This window comes from Halictus rubicundus, chromosome 4 (assembly GCF_050948215.1).
Source record: "Halictus rubicundus isolate RS-2024b chromosome 4, iyHalRubi1_principal, whole genome shotgun sequence".
NCBI lineage: Eukaryota > Metazoa > Arthropoda > Insecta > Hymenoptera > Halictidae > Halictus > Halictus rubicundus.
In genome coordinates, this window is record NC_135152.1 from 16,906,150 (window position 1) to 16,921,370 (window position 15,221).

At 39.9% G+C, this 15,221-nt stretch overlaps 1 protein-coding gene across 1 annotated transcript in view; it reads left to right on the top strand.

Moving 5' to 3' along the window:
- Babo (TGF-beta receptor type-1 babo) overlaps positions 1–15,221 on the top strand; it is a 63,379-nt gene that overhangs the window by 26,687 nt on the left and 21,471 nt on the right. The window contains exon 3 of the mRNA XM_076787129.1: positions 14,989–15,197. Coding sequence (XP_076643244.1) covers positions 14,989–15,197 — 209 coding nt within the window. The remainder of the gene's footprint in view (positions 1–14,988; positions 15,198–15,221) is intronic.

Consider the following 15,221-nt stretch of genomic DNA (forward strand, 5'->3'; position numbering starts at 1 on the left):
TGAAATAATTCTTCTCGATTCTTGATAAATGACGTATTCCAGTACACAAAACTCGGAGAGTGTGTCACGAACGCCCGGGGCTATGGTCACAGCGAGTGTATTTTCCGATGAAGTAACGAATGCGTCAGAACTACAAGTAAATTGATTCTTACGTGAATGCAAATTAATTTATACACTAGTTTCTTTCTTCAGAAGTCGCACGAATTCATCAGAACACTAATCGTACGATCATGTGATCGAGCATTGTGAAGATTGTAAATCTTTCTTCTGCGGAAATATGCGGTCGAAAATTTGTCTATTTATAGATATATTCTTTAACATCGTTCATTATCAGACAGCGGATTTTAAAACTGTTATATTAGTTTCAACCTATCGAAAATATTAAGGAAGAAAATAATTTTCTATATTACTCCAGTTTGTTGTAATTCAGGCGGACAATTTCTATTTTGCATGAAGATCCGCTGTTTATTCATCATACAACAAAATGTTTGCATTGCCATGTTAAAGTACTCTTAAGGTCTATCAAGATGTCTCTTCAGTGTTTCAAGTAGTGTATTTTATCTAATATCAAATAACGAATCTTTTTCTTGAAGAAAAACATTTTCTTTTCTTTTTCATTGTTTACGTGCATCTTTCTTTTCGCTCAAGGATAAAAATGTCCAAAGTTTTTCAAGATCAAAAAACTTTCTCAGAGATAAAGGCCAATAATATTATCCCTATACAAATGAATATTTAAGACTAAAGTTTTGCCAAACGTTTACAGCCTTTTTATCCAATTCGGTTCATCGGAACACTCGTTCGTTGTGGCCACAGCCTAAACCGGTCCAGAGAAGGGGAGAACGAAAATAAACAAGTTTCTTTTGAACCGAACGAAGTAATTAACGGATTACGTGTGCCGATCATTATCCACTTGGTGGCGTGTACGCGCGTAAATGTGCTTGCGCACGCGAATCCGAGATCAATCTGAGTTTTTCGGGTTACAAAAACGTAACTAATTATCGGGCATTATTCATCTTCGTCCGTTTGTTTCCATTTTGCCTTCGCGCGGCGTGATTCTACGGGACAACGCGGCCGCCATTGCTACGCGTTCCCCGTGGAATCGATCATCGATTGGACGCAAACCCCTTGGTGCTCGATTCGAGAGGGTGCACAGAGTGTATTGTAATAGGTGGACAACGTTTCGAGGTTAATTTTCAGACGCCAGAAACAACGGGGCAAAATGACTCCAGTCTAATTTTTAGCAGGCAGTTTTTCTAGATGTACGGTAACGCCCCGATATTGTGTAAAAAGATCTGCACGATATTTGTGACAAATTCATCCCCAACACTCCGTTTTCTATGATGCTTTCATCGGCGAATTTGTGGCATTTTTTTGTTTGAAATGAGACAGAACTCATTTAGCAGAACCTCGATAACTGTTTTAATATTGGCCCACGTGACTTGAATGTTTTGAGCAGATAGAACAATTAGATTGTTACATGGTGCGAAGAAGAAATTTTTTAAAAATAGCAAATAAAATAATAAAAGTTGTCTATTACAATTTTTTTATGAGGGCCTGTATTGAAAATTTAAAAAATACGTTTTGTAGATCTGTACGAATTATATACATTCTGAAAATTTCATAAAAATCGTTCAACGTTACAATGAGCTACAAACGGTTAAAGATGGTGAAAATTGCAGTTTTCCATGTTTCTTAGCAGTATTTAAATTAAAATATTTGATAAACTAATCATTTTTCGACATGCATGGATTAATACTTTTTTATACAGAATACAAAGCTGCATGGATGGGTGTATAAAAAATATACGATTCCATTTGACAACTCAAAGTTGACCTTTAAATCTTCTGAACGCCTCCACTTATAAAGAAATCATGTACACCACGTGATGTCCCCCTCGAGACCATACAACATCTGTAGAAATAATTTTTACGTACAACGCATAATTTAGAAGTTATTCGACGTGATGAAGTGATTCATTCAAATTCAATTCAATTCATCTATAAAATGTTTTTTTTTTAAATTTTCAATATAAGCCCACATAAAAAAGTTGTACAGAAACAGCTTTTAGTATTTTCCTTGCGATTCTAACCTGTTGCAGTTTTTTGAAAATTCGTTCTTCAGGTCATGCAGTACACTAATTGTTCTAACTTCTAAAAAAAATTTAAGTCATATGGTCCAATATCAAAAAGGTTATTTTCTTTTTAAATGTGACTATGTATACATCGAGACATTACTGTATCCATAAATTTATTTGCAAAAATTATCTATTGAAAGTTAGAAGGTAAAAGGAAGTTTAAATTATTGAATACTGTAACCTTGTGTGTAGCATGATAGTACATTAAATATTTATACAATAAAAAGAGAAAGGAAATGGTTTTCTGTTGAACACGAAGTTTACAAATTATTTGTACAATTATCAATTTTCAGGATACTTGATTTTGCAAATGCGCGGAGATATGCCCTTATGCGCATCTTTATATTTTAAATTATGAATGCACGACAAAATCGTGCTTTGATTGGAGGCCACAGTTGCGGCTAATTAATTGCAAATAATTACGCGAGTTTGGTTTGCTAATACTGATAGTATCCTGAAAGAAGACCACCTAGTTTACACATCCTGTGCACACTATGTTGTCTGATTTTAATATAAACACTTTAATTAGTCTTCCATCACTCAAGACTTGTGAAAGTTCTCTGACGTACGATAAGACTTCTTCTCCCGTTAATTAAAAGAATGCACGTTAACAAATACGCACGCGAATCAATTGATATTATAATAAATTCTGCATTACTGTCAAAAATGATAATAATAAAATCGACGCATTACGATGACGTATCCCGGAAATACGAACTTCTCTCGTCCTTATTTCCCGAAATTCAAACTTCTATATTCGATGATCGCGTCGAACATCTTATTATGGAATGCGGAGGATTAAGTTTCGTGTTAATGGGGAATGCAAAGGCTTAAGAGCGAGGAGCTAAAAAACAATACTCGGCGTCCAAGGCGACCGAGCGTAATGAAATAATGAAGTTACAACGCGCGCCGAGCGATCTTTTAATGCATGTTCGCAGATTCGCGGTCGGGGGGCGTGTTCTTTTCGTTTCTCGGAGCCGAACGACTTCGACGCATTAAGAAATAATTGATTTTATTTAATTCGCCTAATGAAACCGCACATACCGCGTCTGGATACCCGGTGAGACAGAAAGAGACGATCGTCGATGATCTTGCGGCCACGTTTCTCGTATCCACAATTCAGTTCGGATTACCGTCGGTCTGGATCACCTTGACAAGCGTCGAGTCGCAATTTCCTCGAGCCTGCATATCGTTTTAATAGTTTTTTCTTCGTCCTTCTTTTTTTTCATGAAAATTCAATTCCGTGCAAATAGAAATTCCTACGTCGTCTTCTGTCGTGGATTTTCCTGCCACAGCAAACATAGTTTTCATTAAAAATTGATGTACTTATTCCCTGAACTGTTAGCAAAAATATTAAAATTTTATTTGTGCATTTTTGACCGGGCACACCATTCTGGTTAACCCTCTGCGCTATCTAGTTTAAAGTCATAATCGCACGGAAATCGTCGTTCACGTGGCTACCAAAGGAATTTTCGAGCGCATGTATTCGCGTTTCAAAGGGTTGAAATGAATGAACAAATTTCTCAATTTCCGGTGCGTGCTTATCATTTAAAAGACAGACGTCGAACAGGCGTCGATGGATTAATGATTCGTGTCGCGTACCTCGCGGAGAACTTTGGTAACCAGTGATTTGCCACACGATTCAATTGCTATCGCGAGATCCCGCTATAGCAACCAGAGTCGCCAGATCAGGGGAATAGACTCGAATTGAGGGGAATACAGTTACCCCCTCCCTCTGTCAGTACCGCATTAGTCACGTGACGTTGTGGCGCATGCACGACAGAGACGAAACGCGTCACGTGACCAAGCCGTGGTAGAAGCGTGGGGGAATAACTTGGTAGAAGGGGGAGGGTAGAGTGGGAGATCAGTCTTAATCTGGCGACTCTGATAGCAAGAGACACGCTCTAATAGCGTACGTTTGAGATTCGAATGAAGATTGCGCAGGAACTTCTATGTACGTGTACGGACGACTATTCATTCGTTTGAACGACTCCCACTAACCAACATCTCACTGCATCCGCAATGATGCTCGTTTGCTCCTAACTATTATGTTTTCGTTTTTACTTTTTGGTTTTCCTCTGTTTTCTTTCAATATACACATATATATATATACACATAAATGTACGTCTAGATATTGTTTAAATTTGATGTGTGACTAGTTCGGTTTGATACATTGTGCCTGCTTGGATTTAGCCGAACCCGGTTCGTTCGAGGACCGAGAGAGGATCCATCGATCGCCGACGATCCTCCCTCGGCCGATAAAACGGACGAACAAACGAGCAGAACGAAAGACGAGAGATAGCGCATCGTTTTGCGTTTTCGATTTTCTCCTTTTTTCTTTTCATTTTGGTTTGATCTCTGCGATGTCGTGTCGAGAGCAATCATAGGATTTCAGGGACGACGATCACCACTGGCTACCCCCACTGTCAGGTATCGCAAACGAGTGTTGAGTTGCACGGTGTTTTTTTTTTTCTTCTACCCTTCTCCCTTTCAATTCTTAACAGTACACTTTGATTTCATACCGTTTGAGCTTCTTGACTTTTACGAGTTTCAGTCTTTTCCTACCTTTTTTTTTTCTTTCTTTCTTTCTTGTGAAACGTTTGTTGGAGTTTGTTTAGCGACCCAAGCCGCGAAACGTTTCTCGCGAGACACGGTCCATTTTGTAGTTGACTAATACCTACATCAGGTCTGGGCTACCGATTGCGCTACCAGATCAAGGGAAGTGTGGAAAATATAGTTGGGGGGAACTGCTATAGTCATGACCTGAGTGACGTCACGAAGCTATAGTGTAGTCTAACCCAGTGACGCCATGATTCGTGTCGAGGGTGGGGATCGATCCTATCGCGATCCTACAGTACGGATCCTGACGTCACTGGCTACCCCCACTATTGGTACGTTGGTGGGACAGTTCTCACGTGCTGCCGTCGTTCGAGCCGCTACTTCCGCTACTGCGTTTGCGCGAGTCAGAGCGCGGTGGTGGGGGCAGCTGCTCGCAGGCAATAAATTGCCCAGACCTGACCTACAGTGAGGTTTACGATTTAACGAAGTATGTTTGAAAACGTCGCTTTAACCCTCCGAGGGCTGTGCCGGAGTCATTTTTGACCCGCTGGTTTCAGGCCACACGCACAGTGATATAGGCTCCCCACCAAAGCAGCCTTCTTCTTTTTGTTCTCCGAGGTCCAAAACTTTACTATACAGTGAATTCTCGATATATGTCAACAACACGGGTCTTGCCAGCGTCATGTATCGTCCAGGAGACATACCCGAGCCGTGTTACGTTTACAATTCTCGGCGTCCGAGGTCTCTCGTGCTTCTTGGCCTCTCACGGGGTATACCCCGCGGCAGTGGGGATAATTCCGCGACGTTTATCATCCAGCCCTTGGCGACATATATAGAGAAATCACTGTCTCCGTTAAGGACAACACGCAAATCGATATTTTATATTGAAACGTTTTCATGTTTCTGGTATCTATTGTGGAATATTTTTATTTATTTGTTTGATATGCCCGTACAATCAACAAACGAGCCTACATGTAATACATGCAATAGAAATATTGAATAAATATTATTTTTTCGTGAATCACGATGCTGTTATATATGTATACAATATTTCCTTATATTTGCATCGAGAACGAAAACGCTACACGCAATATGCATATAATGAAAATTCGAACATCAGAGTGTTCGTGTAATGTTTTTGATGACTTCATGACCCAAGTAACCGTCAACATGGTGAACGCGCCCGTATTAGTGAAATATCGATGAGAGTCAAAAATGACCCCGGCACAGTACTCCATGTCCCAGTACTCGGTGGGTTAAGTTGGCACTTAAGTTTCAGTAAGTACGAAGAGGAACACGCAATCGACACTGGTGAGGTAATTCCGAAATTACAGATTTTGGAGAATTATATCTATTTCTTGAATGTCTTACTCTTCGAAGTGAATCCTCTTTTGTTTTAAGTTGCCGTAGAAATTGTGAACAATTTTTAATATTGACGTGTTTGCTCTCCTTGAAATCAGTACTCGCGGAGTTACCTAACCGGATCCACCTAAGCTTCCTGCACGTATTGAACTTCATTTAGGCTTGCATTGTAAGTTTTGATGCGTGTAAATAGATTTCAGAATATTAGTGAAAAATGATCAATAATTTTTATAAAACATTAAAACTGTCAGATGATCTGGGTTTCTTTCTAAATTCTTTTCCAAAAATTAACTTCTTTCGTGTGACCTCCATATTATAAAGTTGTACGTCGCCAATAATAGTTTATGACACATTATTGAGACTATAGTTTTTTGAGACTTCGAGGATCTGAAATACTATTTATAAAAATAGCTGAACATTTGTAGCTAATATTGTACAGTCTGTTTATACTCATCAGTCCTTGCAATTTGAGTCTAACGAGGGAAGATATTCAAGTTACACGAGCCGATTTTTATGAAACTTGTGTGAGGAATAATTCTCAGAAAAATACTCGACACTTATTTTTTTATAGAATATCCAATATTTTTCTAAGACGTATCCTTCACATATAGTGGATCCAAAAAGTTATCTGGACACTAAATTTCCCATTCTCAAAAAATTGTCGATATTTATACCGTGATAATTTTCTTGATAAAAATAGTACAACAATAAACTTGGACTCATTTCAAAGCTTGAAGCTTCACCTTTCACAATCCGTCGTTCGTTTTAGTCTAACGATATTTTTGCATAACATACTAGGTGAGAAATTAAAGACTCACGTTGTTTCGAAAAAGCTACGTATCTGAAACGCTTGTAAAAACATTGGAAAATTTTTCTCCTAATTGAATCTACGATAAATTTGAAGATTCGAGCTTCCTCTTTATAACGATCCCCTAAGATTCGATGTACGATTTTTTTATCCACGTATTTATTTTTTTTTTTTTTTCTTTTCAATGAAAGGTGTACTGCCAACTTTACAATGATATTTTATTTACAAACTTGTTTCTCATTTTCGTATAAAACAGCAAAAAAGAAAACTGTACAGAATGTTTTAGAGGATCGTTGTGAAAAGGAAGCTTCAATCTTCAAATCTGCGGCAGATTAATTTACGAAGAAATTTTTTTTAATGTTTTCACAGACATTTCAAACATTTTCAAGAAGGAACGTGTCTGATTTTTTCACATGCTACATCATATAAAAGTGAACGATGGCTTGCGAAAATGTTGTTAACTTGTGTTTGATTTCCAATCCGGCCACGAACTTTTGCAATCATCCGACAGAAGCTTCAAGCTTCAAAACGAATCCAGATTTATCGTTGTAATATCTTTTTTCCACGAAATTATCACCGCTTGTCGAGAATCTGAAATTTATCGTTCGAATATGTCTCGGATGCACTGTGAGTCTCATCGAAATCTTGTGGAATTTGACCACGGTGCCTTTATAGGGCAGAGAACCTGTCGCTCAGCGAATGGGAAAAAGAGGATGCCAGGTGTAAAAAGATGAGAAAGAAGAGTCTGTAATCTTATCGTTCTACCGGCGAATGAAAATCGATAGACAGTCGAGTTCCTCCCCCGGAAGCGACGCAACCGTGTCGTTTCTGTTCGCAACGAGAGTATTCGAACAGTGGGTTGCGCAAAAGCATGACATCGTCATCGCCCCCGTTCCCTCCCCCTGTGAAAAACCAGCCCCCGCCCTCCCCGAACGACAACCTGGTTTGTCTCTTTTATCTGAAACTGGTGCAAACTCGGCTTGAAGGTGCGTGGATAAACAGCTGTCGTCGTCACAGCCCGAGCCGCTCATCTTCTGCATGACGAGCGTCTCGCGGAACACGACCTTCGTCATCGAGTGCTGCAAAGAGGATTTTTGCAATCGGGATCTGAAACCTCAGCTGCACCCCCGCAAAGAAGGTACAGTCCATCGACCTGGAAGTAGCGAACACTCTGCAGGTGGCTCAGGCTTTTGCTGCAGCGCTCTTTATATCTATCACTGTCCTGTATCTCTGTCTCTCTCTCTCTCTCTCTCTCTATCTCGCACTATCTCTCCAGTCTATTATATCTTTATTTACTTATCGTGTTCGGTAAGTTACGCGTCCACTTTACAATAATTGCCCCTCCGTATGCCGAGGAGATATCGCCATCGTGAATGATGCGATCTCAACCGTCGGCGATTGTTTCAGAACTTTTTGAAGTCTACGGTCCAAGCCTAAAGATTTTCTGATAACGTAGTCTCATCGTTTCGTTTCGGATTGTCATGTGAAAAAAGAGTTTCAAGCTTCCTTTCGGGTGCTATCAACAGGCTTCCCGTCGATGCAGTGTTTGACGTTTTAATAGAAAACAGTTCTCTGTTTATGATACCGTTATTGTCGAGTGGGACTCGAAGTTAGTCTTGTCAAAGAAACTTCTTGTTTGATCTGCGTGTGGAGGATGAAAATTCACCAGTGATCACAATTTTTGTGTTTCATCGGCGACACAAAAATGTTGTCTTAAGTGGACACGTAGCGTTAACTTTGAAAGTTAGTATGTCCGTTTCTCGGATGCTGATTCTGTAGTAGATTGAATAGCACTGTACATATTATCGGAGAACACGTAGTTGATCAAGGTAGTGAAAATTCGTACGCTACTGTCGAATGTCCACAACTTTTCTCAAACGCTTTTATATTTTTATCCCTTCACACCTCCAACCCTTCCACTCTGTACCGCATAGCGTATTAATACAATTAATATTTTTCAGTACGTACGCGCGTTTATGCATTGATAATTTGCTATTTAAATATTATGCAAACGGAACGAGAACCTCGTGATAAAAAAAAGTCGACTGTTGATTTAGTAGTTATCACCTATACAGATCAGCAGTGTACTTTTCAAATCACATACAGCAAAATACTGAAAGCCGGATTGTATGAATACGCTACTTTTGAAAATCAACGCTAGATTGTGGATCTTTATGCAAAATGAACATTCTCTGCATCAGTTTTAGTCGGATCAACATTCATAAATTATCTTAATCTACGTATCGGTGTAAATGACACTAATCCCTTTTCCCATGAATGCATAAAATCCATAGTCTAGTCATCACGATAGAGCCGAGTGTGCCAACCAATTTTGGGCCCACAAGGCAAAGAGAGGTAAATCCCTCTTGGGAGATTGAGCAAGATTTTTCAATTCACAACTAAGGAGGGGATATAAACAATTCGTGCCGTTGAAATCTCTTCTGACCGCTGTGTACGCAAGCAGACGAACGATCGTTCGCGATTATATGTAGTCTGGTGTTCTATTTCGTCGTACAATTTCGCTGCATATTTATTATGTCAATACGCTCGCTGCATCGCAACCAATTCTCTATTTTCTTACCACGGCGCGGCGTCTCCCCTCCTTTCACTACGCGGAATTGTGCATTGTACTGCCTACTGCACCTGCTGACAATCTCTCGATGTCTTTCTATCTCTATCTGCCTTTCTTTTTCTTTTTTTTTGCGCGCAGTACTTTCATTTTTAGATGATCTAGAAAATCTAAAGGCTAAAGTTTAGCCCTCGGTCGCCTAAAAATATGAGAATAACGATTCCTTGCATTAAATGTTTCGCTAATCATTTGGAATAGGGGGATCCCAGGCTGATTTCAATGACCTTCAAATATGTTGCTGGGAGCATAATAGTGAACAAATTGTTCCTGTACATGTTACCGCCGGACGACCTTCCTTTACTAGATATTTGCAAAGAACTATTTATACTGCACAGAGTCCATTTTCTAACTTATAACGTGACGTGCTTTTCGCATATTTTACACATATTATTCTCTTTCCCGTCGTCACGTCGAAAAGCGGTGCTCATACACAAACTGTAGAACGCATTTGGAGAGACTATTGTTCAGAACGATGACCTTGATAATATATCTCAAGGTCATTGAAATCGAGGAGGATCCCCCTATTCCGAGTAATTACCATTGTTTCTTGACTTGGTTGCATTTCTACAGAACCGGACAATTCTTTTCTTGTTGCGCTCGATCGAGGGTTAATTATTATCGATCGTGTTCGCGCGATCAATATCATACCATCTGTCATGTTTCCAATATTGATTTATCCATTTCCCTCTTTCCTATTCCTTCGTAGTTTTGCAGCACAGCCGACTACGTGCGATAATGTATCTCTCGTTTAGAAAGTTGTTTAACAACGCTTTCAAAGTATACATCAATCGAAAGTCTGACGTACAAGCATTCTGGAATAATGATTTGCGAAAGAATCCAGCGAGAAAGGTGAAAGAACGTGCGTTACGTCATAATGTAAAAACGAAAGGAAAAATATTTTCCACCTACGGAGGTGCTTGTTACTTCAAGGTATCCTCCTCCTCCTCCTTCTCCCCCTCCTCCTCCTCTTTTCATTTCTTCGCTTACAAGTGCTCGGAGACCGGAAGTTCTCCCGAGCGGACTTGGAAAGCACCGGTCGCATGTTGCCGTATCTCTCTCTCTCTCTCTCTCTCTCTCTCTCTCTCTCTCTCTCCTCTCTGCACTCTCTAGCGAAAGTAGACACGTAGTGACATTGGCAAACAGATCCTTAGAGAAAGGGACATCTTTTGTAAATATTTTCCTTCGATTTCCTTTCGAACAGAACTGTTGGAAGCGCTACGGCCGGCCTTTCTCAGCCCTCTCGCACCATCCCTCTGCATACAAATCCGATAGATTACGCGCGTATTAACCTTTCCTGTAGTCGTCGATGTTGTTTACAACGGCGGAAGGTTCGTGCAAGACCGATAAAGCGAAGTTACAATCCATTCGACTGGATAGAAGCAGCTGTCAATTTCTTCGTGCTGTAAACATCAAACGACAAGCGCATTCTTCAATTATAAGATGCTATCTCAGATTAAAGAGTTTTTCGTTTTTGAAACATTTGTCAACATATTCGTGACATTTCTCTGATTGGAATGACACCAAACACGACACAATTTGATCACAGTTACTCGTTTAAATACACGATACTGTAGAACCTCGATTATCCGAACTGATCCAGTGCAACACGAGTGGATAATCAAGGTTCCACTGTGCGGTGAATTAAACTGGTAAACGTGCTTCGAATTGTGTCGTGTTTGGTCTCGTTTTAATCAGAAAAGGATCAGGAACAGGTTCCTAAAGGTTTCATAGGAAAAATGATTAAAACAGTTTTGTCATTAAATTTCGATTGTCTCGCCGATAATACCAACAGCGGTGAAAATTAATTTTCCATAAATATCGTGCACTCGATACTTCGTTATATTTTATGTTTTCGACATAAATCGAGTGTTCGTTTGCACCGTGAAATTGAACGGCAATCGAATCGTTAATTTAATACAATTGTTTCGCAATGTTACGCACACACGTGACGCTTAATATTCCGAAACGCAATCGACACAGCATTGAATCGCTTATTGGAAAGTGCCGAAACATACTCGGTCGATTTCTAACGGCGACTATTCAGTTGCAGATGTCCGAAACAAAAGTCAACTAAGCGAGAAACAATCTTGCATGAACGTTTCGCCGGTAGGCTATAGTTGCAACTATTGTAATTCTCGTTTCTGCACGTCTTTCCAGTTTAATCCGTCTATTTCCTTTGCTGTCGCGTCGCATCGCTTTTAAAGGACGGAAAAGGGCAGCGATCGGCCCAGTACGCCAGACACCGGGTTCATTGTTATTTTCAATTTGACAAACAGTTCCCTTTAGCGGCCTGTCCTCTTCACTAGCTTGTGAAACTCTTCTGGTATATATTCGTGTCACTGTGTCAGTTCTTTTCGGGGACTAAAATGCTTTTTTTTCCAGTAGTCTGTACATACACTGTACATACTTTCACGAGTTTTAAGTAATTGACCGATTACTTATCTAGAAGTATGCTGTGGCGTATAAATATGCTTAATGGTATCTTGTTGTACGGTCGTTTGCGGCGCAAATAATTATTAAACGGATATTATTAGCATCGAGCATTCCGATGACTTCACCCAGTTAAATCGTCCGAAGTGTTCAGAACTGCTACTGAACATACAAATTAGGAAAAATTATACAGGGTGTCCTTACTCATATTTTCACTCGGAGGATACCAATAAGAAAAGAATCTCTTGCCGATTTATATTCATCTCTTTTCCTCGAACTATCGCACATTAACACGTTGACTGCCATGTCACCCACATGTGGATGACGGAATTATTTCTCCTGGTTTTCAAATGAATTTTTACGTTAATATATTCATTGTACGAAATTTGATTAGGATCTGTAAAATGCAAGAAAGCTGGAGGACTACTCAATGTCATACATTTAATTTCTTTCAATTTTTATTTCATTAAATACTTTACTTTGATTTTATGGAATTTTTGAGGTTTCTCGTTTGGCAGTCAAAGTGTTAATGGAACGTTACTAGATCGTATAGTTCGCCGTGTTCATTATAAACATAAGAAAAGCCAAGAACATTTTAATCGTGCTCTATGCGTATTTTGGAATTGCAAGTATCTCTCGAGCGTTTCCAGTTGCAACTACAAAGTATAGTTTATTCGAATTAAGATAAAATTCTCGCGTACCGGGACACCCTGTATATGTTCGCAAACAATAAGATCGGAGAATCTAGAGTTTTTCTGTCGATTGAAGCACAGCCAGAGAGCAACAACTCGATCGAGAGTACGGGAAAAGAGGATCAGTCATCTGTAAAGTTTCGGCCGCGTCCCAGGCAAAAAACAATTTAATATAACAACGGCTCCTGCAGAAAAGGGCCGCGATAACGACGTTATAATGCAGCCCCTTAAGAGCCAAATTACTCCGGACAGAAAAAGCGGCGGCGCGGCCGGATCGTGGAGTTATTAATGATTTATTCCCGAACGTATCACGCCGCTGGTGTCCTCGCGAATTTACGACCTCGTAATAAGCGTAATTTATCACGGCCGTGACAAAGCGAAGAAAAAGCACGCCGAGGAAAAAAAGTGCAACGGCATGGAAAAGAAGAGGAGGAAAAGCAAAACAGCCGAGCAGCTGCTGCTGCTGCTTTAATTTATTTACAACGCATCGTGCACGATCGATCCTTCGTGAAATGTTATCTCCGCGACCGAGAACAGCGAATACGTTCGATTTGGACGAACAAAAGAGGGAAATCCACCACCAGTAATTGTACAAATGAAATTTTAAAGCGATCTTAAGATTGCACTTTTTAGAAATATAGGGTTCATAAGAATACTGTGTTATATGACTCAAAAAGAATATTCTTCCCGTCTTCAGGTCTCCGTATGCTACAGTCAGATTTAATTAATGCATCGTCTATCGTTCGTGAAAGGATTTTTTATTATGATTTAATCGATAAATTAGTAATGTAGTGCTAATAATAATATAAATATTATTGTTCTGAGTGTATATTTCTGATACTTGAATTTGTAATTAGAAAATTATGGATGTATGCTTACAGGTTGTAAGTCTTATTCGTGATTGCGAACTAATCTTAGTGTTCGTAAGTGGCCTTATTATGGCTCTTAGTGGCCATAAGAGAAGCCGCGTTTAGAAAGTTAATTTATCAATGTGTTGAGCGTGTAAAGGGCTCATTCGATAAATTGGTTCGGTAGAAATATTTTTATTGTTACTATTCCATATTAAAGATTTCGTAGATGTGCATTAGGCTTAATTCAAGTTAAAGTCGAATTTTCAGTGTGGCTATGAAAGACATTGCTCATGTATTATGACAATATGTATCATCTGTTTGACGGTCCGAGTTGATTCATTAGAAAACTTCAGAAATAGAATTACTGTCTCTCTTCATCGTGCTAATGTAATGCATCGCTCCGCGATTCTACAATAACCATCTGTATCATCATACGTCGTTGTTCTTTAAAAGTTAGTTATTGTGATTTATGTAACGGAAATTAGGCAACATAATCTCGAGAGAGATAGAAATCACTGAAATGAAAAGAAACAAATTATTTCACGTTGGAACTAGCTTAAATTAGTGATAAAAGTTAAGACGTTGTTAGAAAATGATGTTAGAATAATGTTGTTAAATACGAAACTCTGCTGCGGTTCTCGGTCGAGCTATACATTTAAAATAATATTAAGAAAGGGTGAGCAAGTGGGTTGTAGATTAGCTGAAATTTTCATAGAATTTTTTAATGTATAAAATTATCTCCGACATAATATGGACTTGATTGACTAGGTTAAAACCTATTACACAATCACGACGGTGATAAAGCAATAAGAATGTGAAAGGGTCAAGAAAGACTCGGGGAATCCATTCGGGGTCAACTCATTCTCGAGCGATCGATGGACGAGAGCATGTATTATGAATTTGGATTACAGTTAGATTAAATGTTCACTGATTAGTACATTCAATCGTATTGTATATGGTTCGGATATTCGAGGTTGTACTTTATCGTGAATTACAACAAATTGTACTGCGTGTGGACAAATTTGATAGAAAAATTGCGTATATCGCCTTGTCGCGTATGGAGACATTGGATGCATTATTTACTTGACAAATGAGCTCAGATACAAGTCTGTGCCCTGTTCAGCCGATCGCAATCAACAAGTAGCTTACGAAAAGACCCAATTCGGAATGACTGGAGGAGAAGAAAATTTTCGGAATGATCTCACCTATTTTATGGAAATGGTCCATCGCGCTTGATTTCATGAGCCACCGCGATTTTGTTCATCCAAATCGATCGTTTCCGCGCGCCACGCGACGCGACGGAAGGAAAAGCTTTCCGGAGGAAAGGGAAATATAGAGAAATGGCGGAATGCCGTCGACAAGGTACCGTTAAAGGTTTTGTTCGGTCTCCTCGGCCGCAAACGGCCGCGAAACCAGCCGTTCGCGGACACGCGAGAACTCGAGGCGCGAGAGGTCGCGGCACGGTTTTCGCTGGGTTCGCAAACCGGATGTAGCCGTCATGCGTCATGTGAAATTGTTCTCAGGTGTTACGATAAGGAGAGCTCGTTCCCGTCGCCCGAGTACTCGATCTGGTGCAGCACGAATAGCACGCTACACGGTCCAGGTGACTTGGAGTACGTGATCGCCTGCTGCAAAAACTCCGACTACTGCAATCGCGACCTAAGGCCCACGCTCCCTACTCGCGAGGCCGGAAGTGGGCCATATTCTCGACTGGCCGATTACCTCGGACGAGGTACAGCTTCCGCGCGCGATTCTC